Here is a 10,907-nt window from a genome sequence, read left to right as displayed (position 1 = left end):
AGAAAATCTCAGACAGTTATGAACAGAAGAAACAGCCAATTTGAAAAAAGCATTTACCTGGCACGCTGGTCCCTAGTGCCACAAATGAGATGGCAGTCACGCTGGCCTTCAGCCCAATAGTACAGCCAAAGTGTTCAGCTAGGTCGCCGATGAAGGCCGTCAGAACGCCGATCACGACGATGGAGAAGACGAAGCAGGCATAGCCGCCCAGGAGGTCAGTAGGGGGCACGATGGCAAACAACAACTTCCAGAAGATGGTCAGGAAATGCATGACATAGTCGCCACATGACGGCAGCTTCTCCTCACCGCCATCTTCGTCATCATCACCTGTGGTTCAAGGGTTAAAGGTTAGCAGAGTAGGCAATGAGTCAGTGCATAAGCAGGAAGTGCGGTAAAGTTGTTTGTGGTCTTCATTTAGCTGGAGAACGACGAGCCTAAACTGGATTCCTAACTCCCTGGTCACAATGTCAAAGTTTCTGAAATGATTGTTGATGAATGTATGCTTAGGTACACTTCAATGAACTGTATGAATTAAGGGTCACAGGAGTGGTGTAACTACATGTATGGGGGAGCTGGGGGTACATCCTCCTTCCCAGCATACCACGCATGTGTGCACCACTCCTGGTGTCCCCTCCCCCCCGACATTTGAAATGTACACAACCTACGTACAAGCCCCTCTAAAAAAAACCTTTGCATCCCCGGTTGATCCCCCCTCCCAAATTTCATCCCAGTTATGTCACTGGATTGTAGGTCATACAGACAAGACATACGGCATTGTTTCAACTAGCCAGTGTGACCCATACTGGGGCTGGGGCTGAGACTTCATGTTGATCTACATGCAACTTCTTCAATTGGTTTTGTCAGTACTCTGCATCAGTGTTGTTATGGTTGTAGCTACAAAACACTGGGAAAGTTTTCATGGGTACAAGTACATGTACAATGAAAGACCAAGACTAAGTCTCTGGGAGGAGAAGACCTAGACCATGGTATCAAGACCTATCCCTCAATATGTACATAAACACACTGTCATAATGCAGGTTTTGGCCCTCATGTACATGTATATATACGTAACATACCTGCACTGACTGTGAGGGCCTCCACAAACTGCTCTCTCCAAGAAGAGGTACCAACCACCAAGGAAACATTAGTTTTCTTGATCAACTTGTCAACAGTGTTCTGCAATTGGAAAAAAACAGATGCAGGGATTCTAGGTCATTCTTCATGAGGTACGGTAAATCATCTCTCAACTCTCAGGCAAACTGGGGTTTTCCTTTGAACAAATGTCCACAGTTTTTTCTGTCTACCTTTTCCAATTCATAGAGAAAAGGAAGAAAAAAATTGCAACATGTCTCTGTCTCTCTGCTGGGTACCTTACTGACCAGAAGCAAAACCCCTCCTTTGAACCCAAAAATCTTAACTCAGAAACAGGGAAAATAAAGACCTGCCATCTGGACCCCATGCTTGGCTTGCTAAAGAAAACCAGAGTCTTGGCCATGACATCAGAGTATAAATAATTTACACTGATGCATGCCCAGGAGCCTGGGTCTTGGCACTCCATCGTTGATTTCCTAATACAGACTTGTACATGTACGGTCATCCAGGTGGAAGTGAAACCAGGCTCGAGAGAGATGAGACAGCTTGCAGAATTCACACATAATGCCCAAGGATCTGGGTCATCACCAGCCTGATCTGCACATAAATACATGCTGCCTGTAGTGTTAATCAATAGGCAGCACTGGCTGGCTGGCCAGAATGATGTCACTGCATGGCTACTGGCAAGGGCGGATTCAGACCCAATTTTAAAGGGGAGGGGGGATTTCTTCTTGTCAGCTTTCATGGTATTCCTGATGGACGATGTGGAGGCTTTATACATGTACACTTTTGCAAGGACAGAAAATGAAAAATAGTGGGGGAATGGCAGCTTCAGTTGCCCTCTTGATCCGCCCTCGGCAACATGTGATTTAGATAATGTATGCTACACTTGTACTTACTTGTTAGATGACATGTATGACATAACAATTTGCTACTCCTTTTAAACGTTTTCGGTAGGTCCTAGTGATACTTTGACTTCCACAAAAGGCAATATTTTTTATGAGAGGTAGAATAATTTACAAAATGGTGTTCATTTTGGACAAGGGTAAGCACAAGTACCGATAACGCACTGAATCATTTGGTTGCTTCAGAGGAATCCTATGCACATGTTGATAATACCCGACCTACATTTGGCTTACGTTAACCCCGTAACTGCTTTCTCAATTTCAGGTGTACAAAAAAAAGTTGGTGACACATACAAGATAAAAAAATCGAAGGAATCACAGGAAAGCCCTTGCTTCATGAGCCACAATTATTCCTTAAGGTTCAATCGGTTAGAATTCTACATTAATCAACAGACAGTGTTGCCGGGATCGAGCAATTCCTCTGGCAATTGGTCCTTTCCAATATTCTCAGTTATCGGGTTATTGGTACATCTACTCGGGCACTCATTTCCAGTTGACATTTGAGGAAAATGAGATTTTCTTCTAAGTGCTACTCCTGCTTCGAGTAGCTCATCAAGGAGCATGTGGAATCTTGTAAATGCTATATCATTGAGGTGTGATTTTCCACAAGCACTGGATTCGTGTCTTATATCAAGGCCTTACACATTATACCTGCGTGCACACAAACATTTGACATTTGAAGACGCCGCTGGAGGGGAGAGGAGACATTGGCCTAAAATGCCTTCCAGCAGAATTTGTGTTGACCCGTCACTCATCACTCAAAGAGTAGTCACATGGGTTCCAATTAGGAGGTACATGTACATGTAGGTCAGTCTTATTTGGCAACAATCTAGGGCCTTCGCAAAATACAAAACTATTCAAAAAACTATTCAGAACACTTATGAAGTCCTGTTTGGGTTGAGGTTTCCCAGAGTTGCAAGTACATAAATATGTCGGACCACAAATGTATTTAAGTGCTAAATAAATTGATAGGTCTCAAACTGAGTTCAGATTCAACCATGAAATAGCCTTAGAATGAAAAAAAGCAAGTTATATCGTGAATACTCAAGTAGCATAAAAAATGCAGGCCAGTCGTTAAAACAACTGATTCTTGAATTCGAAATGCCTGTACCAATAAATAACGTACAGAACGTACACATGTGACTTACATTCAGTCTGTGTTGCTCTACATGTGTGCTCTACATGTGCATACCATACATGTTGACGAGTAAACTTACATTACTTATCTACATGTACATGTGTTACTGCATGGTGCAAGACCAGGGTACGAATTCATTCAAGTAAGTTGTGGTCACAGGCCCTGTATAGGTGTTCCCTTGTACCAAAGACATGACTCATTGACTCTTGACATGTCACAGACCCTGTGCACCATGTGCACCATGTAAGTGCTATACCCACCGGCAGGCCTGGCGAGAAGCAGCCTTCAAGTGGGTGTTGGAGGTTGCCATAACACCCCTCCTTTATAGGCCTAGGGTAAGTGACCTGGAAGTGTTTTAATTTATACATGTATAAGTCATTAATTTGAGGGCCCCAGAGGACACAGTCCAAGTTTAAGCAAGAAGACGAGGCTGTTTTGATTATCGCACCTTTCAAAACACACACTACCAGTATGTACATATAGAATGCACGTCTTATTTCAATTACCAAGAGCTAGTACGATAAACACAGCAGTGTTTATGAAATTGAAAAAAAAGCACCTTCATACCCTGCTTCTTAAACTTCGGGCCCGTTAACCATCTCATTTTCTACATCAAGAAAAATCATATTTTTCGCCCTCTTTTAGCCCATAAAAATTATTGTTAAAATTCAAGATCAGGTTTACTTTTACATGCGTATACATATCGAAACACGTGTGAACAAACAACATATTGCTTACCCCACTGAACTTTACTGCACCAGTGACTTTCATTTCTGGACCTTCCAATATCAGAAACCATGTTGAAATTAGGTTAATCACACAGATATCTAGTACATGTGCATGCATGCTCGATCAAGATAACGTAATTGTAATAAGGTTAACAGATGTTATGATACTGGTAACACTGGTTCCCTCTAACAAATATTGGCCTCAACATGCACTTTACCAGCTAACAATCTTTTTCTGATCAAGCAATGCCACTGAATTGAGCATCCAAACTTAGCGTTTGTCAGTCAGGTTCAAAATCAAAAATCAAATGTTGCAAAACAGAGCTTAAATTTATTAGGAAAGTACAATACCCCCCCCCGAAAAAACCCCAAAGAGTCCACTGATCTTGAAGTCACACAAACATGTATCCGCCATAAAGTCTTGAAAATTTTGATACAACAAAAAAATACACTCGCCATACACATCCCAGTATGTTTCACAGTTCATTTTATTTTCTTTTAAGAAACAGGCATGCATGCGTTCGTTTAGGACAATGCAAGGCACATATACAGAATAATATTCACCGCATGTTAAGCAAAGTTTAAGTGATCTGGGAAATGTGAGTTTGTGACTGTTGTCATTTCCACTCACAGTTGATGTACTGGCACTGCAAGTACATATAAGTCACAGAATTTCTGAAGGACTTGTACCCGATAAAGCCAATTATGTGTACACTGCATGTACATGTACTTCCTCACCAATTAAACACAAAGTGAAACAAAACGTAGTCTCTGTATTGTGCTTCTGCAACATGTACTTGTACATGCATTACTGGTAGCCTGAAATCTGCAGCATGTAATGTAAACAGGTAAAGTAAATGCCACAGGTCATCTACACGTATACCGTGACTGTTTTAAGTTAGACCAAGTTCCAACAATACAAAAAAGTCTAGATCAATCGACACTCAAGACCATTTACATGTAAGATTAAGTACACAGAAAATAAAATGATGCGAGAAACAGTTAAAGTAGAGGGCCCATGTAATGGTGAACAGCTAGGTGTATTGCATGGTACAGGAATTATGATAACGCCTGTATCTATGGTACAATTCTTAATACGTGCACTTCTCCTGGTGATGACGTGTGTCACATGTACTGTACGGGTACATGTACCATGTCACTTTATGTTCACCTGTTTCTCTTTCATAAACAAGCTGAGCTGAAATATCACATAATGCCAAAGGTTAAGTGGTAGTGGCTAACTGGGTAATATGGATTACCAGGCCAGGCTGGCAGAAATATGAAACCACTTTTTAGTCTGGTGCCGATATGAGCTATCAAATAAATTGGAATATGTACCAGCAGCTCTCATTGTTGGTCTTTTGTGATTTCAAATGAGTTTCTGTATTACCAAACCTATCGTATTAGTCTGAAAATGCCTGACTTGCGTACAAGCTGACAAATATAGCTGCTGGTCAGAGAAACACTTGGCTATGCGTGACATCTTCCACACGTGGCATTATAACAATTGGGCGGGACAACCTCAGCAACATGACTGCTATTTGATGTCATGGACATCGGGGGGGAGGAGGGGACACCGGGATACTTCATCTCCTCCCCCCGAAGAAAATGTAAAAACTAATACGGGAAGGAGAAAAGGCAAAAGAAAAAAAAAAAGTTGAGTGAATGAAGAGAGTTGGGTGTTTCTAATACCTACCACCAGTCTCTGCATGAATGCTAAATAAATGGTGAAATATCAAACAGAAGTGAGACAAACTGAATGACAAGACAATGGAATTACAAACCTTGAACTCTGTACTCTCCATAATCTTGACATTCAGTCTGGTGATTTCACCAAGCTGTGGTTTACCCAAGTCGGCAATCCTGCGATCCTCCTCTGACATGAGCTTGTAGGAGTCATCCTGCTCACTGGTATAGGATTCATTGTCACTTCCTGGAATGGAAATTTATCAAAGTAAACAGGCTGAACCATTCAGAAAAATATGGCCATGTTTATCTACCGTAGAGGCAGGCTCGGCAGAGGAGTTGTCTCCCCCCACCAACAAATAACTAAAATATTCAAATTAAAATCAGCATGCTGGATCAATACCAGGTAGGCTAGGGACCAGAAAAGCTAAGCATCCCTCTCCCCAAGAAAAGCTTTTCGAACCCTCCCCCAGCAAGCATCCCTTCCCTCAAGCAAAGCTTACAGCCACCCCTGGGGAACTCTGGATCGAACCTGTATTATTACCACCTGATTCAGGTTAAAGCTGAGTGGAGCCATGTGACTTCTTTCAATAAACCTGATTTTGTAAGTAATTGGTATCTCAAAGTGGAACCTGTGAATTCTGAAATGTAAAGATACTGAAGCCGTGCCATACATTTGGAGACAAGCTTACGCAGTTCGTCAGCATGAATATCACCAGATAATGTTCCATGGATGGAGGTAACTCACATACATGTACATAGTACATTAAAATTCTGTGGTGTATTACATGATCAAGCAATGCTATGTTAATTATATATAATGGTTTGCCCGTAACCAACGTATATTAATAAGCACTGTATGCTCAGTGCTTGTCCGAGAGCTTGCGAAAAAAACCTCACAAGCTTACTCGGGTGGGACTAAAACCCACGACCTCCTGCTTACTAGTGCAGATGTCTTAACCACTCGACCACTCGACCACCGAGCTTGCTGGGGTCGGCTGGTCGGCTGGCCGGTCCGAGTTGACATAAAAGTGGGATGCACAAGTGCGATAAAGCACTTGCTTACCCCAACTAACTACAATACATGTACATCTCAGTTTTATGTTGCTCCCGAAAACTACCATCCGTTCAGCAGTTATGCATGTGATACAGGCATGGATGGATACAAGCAGATGAATTGTTAAATGAACCAATCTTTCTGAAATGAAAGCTGTTGACTTATATAAGATCAGACGTGGCTTTTTTGCCACCTTCGGGACACATCTGTGGCACCTTCGGTTTTGCCTGAGATGTCATGTGCTGCACACTTGTCAGACAAATGCCACATCTCTACATTGCGTCCGTCAAGAAGTGTTACATGTGACACCAAGACTCCGTGCATGAAGGAGATGACTGCCTATTCCAGTTGGTTATCTGATTCAGTTTGACAGAATACTCATTAAATTACCAACAAAATCTTTGACACATGGTGTGTTTGGAAAACCAAAATCACTTGTATGGGTTTCAGTGTGTGAACAAAGGAGGGTGCGTCTTTACACAGCAACTGTGTCTTGTTTCAAGATGTACTCTGTGTCGGGGAGATGTTAATTCTAATAACAGGTTTTGCCCTAACATATAATCGTATAAAGTGTGTCGGTATGTAAGGGCATGTATACCCGTAATTACACTTACATCTTGTTTGGCCAGCCCACTGAATGCACGATCTTGGTGCAGAGCATGCACAACCAATTTTCATTTGAATGTATGGTCTTTGAGGGTGTCCATTTTAATTGGTCAGCCTCTCTGTTTATTCACAGACACTCTCAAGTTAATTGCTATTAAAAAATAAAAGAGGCATAAATTTTATGAGGGACATTTATTTCAAAAACAAACTTGGGGCCCATTTTACTAAGACAATCAAGCATCAACAGAATTCCACATGATAAAGTAATTGTTTCTGATGGGAGTGTTTACTCTGAAAGTGGACAAACAATGTGATAAGGCAATAAACCACTAGATTGTATGCTTAGGAACCAGAGTACTTTTCAAAGATAACACCCTGAAATGGCAGGTTCTGGTCAATATTAGTGGTGTCATTAGGTATGACACCATGGCCCCATATTTTCCTCACCAAAAGTGCCTGCAAGTCTTCCTATGGGAATAAAGTCAAGGCTTCAATTCTCACTGTGGAGGTTTATGTGGCAAGTAGGTACATGTACCTAAATGAGTTACATGCTGAACGGGTTTCCACCTTATAGGCCAAATACATGTTCTTCAATCAATGCATGTGGAGGAAATGATATGACATTTTTGTATTAAACACACACTGCAGTTGTCACTGTTCAAATAATAATTCATTGATGGCTCTCAGTGTAAAAGAAAGAGAATATTGTGCATGCTAAAGGCTGCATCATACTTCACTTAAACTCAAAAGCGAGGTGAACTTCACATCAGCAGTAACGGGCACATTACGATGTTTGTCGCTACCTTGGCAAACTCGTTTAATGCTCGAGTGTGATTTGGGTTTACTCAGAAAGAGTGATGACAGGCTGGTTCTGTGCACATTCATGTGTAACTTCCATCAATCCCTACAGCTTTAAAGGTTAGGAGGAGGGGTGCAGAACTAGCACTTGCAGTGAGAGCATTATAAATGTTCACCTGTTGACATTTAAGAGTCATTGTACATGCAATGACCCAGTATATGGCAAGCTATTTAAGTCAAGGGAAGTCACATGCACAATGTGGCAATGAAATGCACAGTTTAATAGGGGGGAAGTACCACTAAATGTACACATGTAAATTCCTCTTTCCATCCTAACACGATACAAAACTTCTAAATGGTACAATATAAAGGGATTTTATTTCATTGTCGACTCAAAATTATGAAATGAAACCTACTACGGGCATTAGGTTTTAAAATGTACATTATTCAAAGCATGATTCACTTGTACTGTACATGTGCACAGTTGTTGTGAAAAATTCCAGAGGAGTCACGAAAATTACCAGACAAACATTATTAAGTTATTCTTAGAAATGCTGGCACATTATACAGGCACAATTAAGTTAGGACCAGCTGCGCCTATCGTACATGTAGCCTATGGTAGGCCTACAGGGCTCCGGGTTTTTGCAATCGGAAGGGTATACATACTTTTTGTACAATGTGCCATCTATCACAAGCCAAATGAATGGGGAGCTCGACTGATTGTACTTTCCAAATAAATTACAGCTTTGCATCTGATGCAACCGACATTAGGATACTGATGAACATCTCTCTGTCTTTATCAGGTTTAATGTTTCAAGAGCTCATGCAGAAAACATGAGTTTAATTACTTATTCCCCTACTGACCCCAGCTTATTGATGACGCACAACCATAACTGTAAACTTGAAGAAAAAACACATGAAAGTGAATTTTGAATTCTTAACATGTTTTTAGAAACACCGATATAAAATATGCTTTATTCATTATGAAGCAGTCTCATGCCACCTTACGGACTCCTGGAATCTGTTGCTGGAGAAAGGATGACGCAAAGCTGCCTACTTAAAGTTCTGAAATTTGCGTCACATTCATAATCATAAAAGTTGTTTCTGATAGAATTTTGGTGAAAGCTGACCACATCAAACAGCTGGTTGAGGGCATGAGCATGCAGTGATTAAAACATATCGCATCTTGACCAAAACTGTGGCTTAAGGCCCAGTGTCCAAGAAAACTGACGGTGCCTTAACTGCCAGCTAGTTTGATATGTGACAGAAGATTGAATTGTGGTAGAACCATTTAAAATTTCTTTGAAAAGTGAATGACTGAGGGCAGGTCCATGTCTCCATGACTGTGTGCATGCCATGTCCTATACATGTACGTAACAAAAGTTTTACACCTGAAGACACATGTAAATGGATTGCAGTGTTTTTTGTTCTACTGTTGGGCGTCTGAATGGAGAGTACTCAAAAGAATTTTTCCATTACTTAACAACTGTCCATGAGCAATTAAAGAAATCATAAAATTACATGCATGTAGACATATGGGACAAAAAGGGATCTATACCCTTGAGGTTCACAAGAGCACAAGTACATGTACTAGTGTACATTATGTACCGGTACATGTAAGTGGTAAATTTCAGCTCCATGACACAAACATGCCCAAGTTTGTACTAACAAACTCAAAGAGGTATAGCCCCATAGTCATGTACATTCCAATGTAATCTGTAGATGAGAACTACATGTAGAACCAAACATCTCAGAGTGATGCATGCAACAAAGGAACAAATCAGAAAGAAATGAAACTGAAAACTGTACCAAGTAATCACAGGCACATGTACACATGTATGTAATTCTCTTTCTCCATGCAATATATTGTGAGATGTGTTAAAGGACAGTATGAATGGAACACTAATCAAACCAGTCTTTTTGAAAATTTGAATTAAAAACAAAAATGTGATTGAAACCTTTAACTTCGTCTACTGAGTCCCATACATGTACAATGTTGAACTGCAGATACAAACATGTACCTGTACTGGCACATGTGCTGTAACCAGCAAGCAAGGACATCACTTTATAAGTGTCAGGCTTTTTAGGTACTCCACAAACAAGCTGTGCATGCAATTGACTGGACTGTAATCTACTGGTTACAAATACATGTAGGAGTACTTCAAATGGAGACATCTGCCAAAATGCAACAATATACATGTACATTTCTTCCGTTGGTACCATACTTCTTCTCACTAGGTACTAGAATTTCTGTTAACAGTCACGTACACACTGTATTTAAACCCAACAATTAACAGTCATAAACAACACCAGTTTCTCACATTGCCTTTTGGATTATGACTTTTTACATGTCGATCAATAATACCATACATGTACATAAATGTACACCCCACCCAGAATGAAATCATTTAGAAAGCAGAAATAAAAACTGTGCGGTCATAAACCATACGCACGTGTACATCACATTATCACAAAGACCATAGAAAACCAACCAGGTACATGTATGTCAGAAATGCACTTGACGTTAGGGACAGATCTGTTGTGCAAATTGCATTCATTGATTCCACAAATTTAACTTCCCTGACGGAAGTACTGACATCTTGCAGTCCATTAACCGCAAACAATAGAGCAATTTAAATACAGGTACTGGAATAAGCACCCACAGCTTTTGCTGATTGGAAATATCTATTAAAAAGCCATTTCTTTTTTGTTTTTGTTCTTTTCGAATGTGCATGCAAACTATACCCTTTATCTTTGAAAGCCCACACAGAAGCGAGTACTGTAAAGTCCAGCTGGCTTTAAATACAGACCGTTTATACCAAATTGCTTTGGACAAACAAGTTTAGTATAGAGCGTAGAAAGGATTGTGGACGTAAGGTATCTTGCCATTGAAGGTA

The 10,907-nt window shown here is 40.6% G+C and overlaps 1 protein-coding gene across 3 annotated transcripts in view; it reads right to left on the bottom strand.

Moving 5' to 3' along the window:
• LOC110986339 (sodium/calcium exchanger 1-like) overlaps nucleotides 1-10,907 on the bottom strand; it is an 83,264-nt gene that overhangs the window by 7,803 nt on the left and 64,554 nt on the right. For all 3 annotated transcript variants that reach the window (XM_022248127.2, XM_022248129.2, XM_022248128.2), the window contains 3 exons: nucleotides 5,648-5,796; nucleotides 1,077-1,176; nucleotides 58-327 (listed from right to left, as the gene is read on the bottom strand). In XM_022248127.2, coding sequence (XP_022103819.1) covers nucleotides 58-327; nucleotides 1,077-1,176; nucleotides 5,648-5,796 — 519 coding nt within the window. The remainder of the gene's footprint in view (nucleotides 1-57; nucleotides 328-1,076; nucleotides 1,177-5,647; nucleotides 5,797-10,907) is intronic.

This window comes from Acanthaster planci, linkage group LG01 (assembly GCF_054643075.1).
Source record: "Acanthaster planci isolate LZ-2023a linkage group LG01, COTS_SCS, whole genome shotgun sequence".
In the NCBI taxonomy this organism is placed as follows: Eukaryota; Metazoa; Echinodermata; class Asteroidea; order Valvatida; family Acanthasteridae; genus Acanthaster; species Acanthaster planci.
Note: the sequence above shows the minus strand (reverse complement) of the source record. Positions and strands in the feature narration are given on the sequence as shown.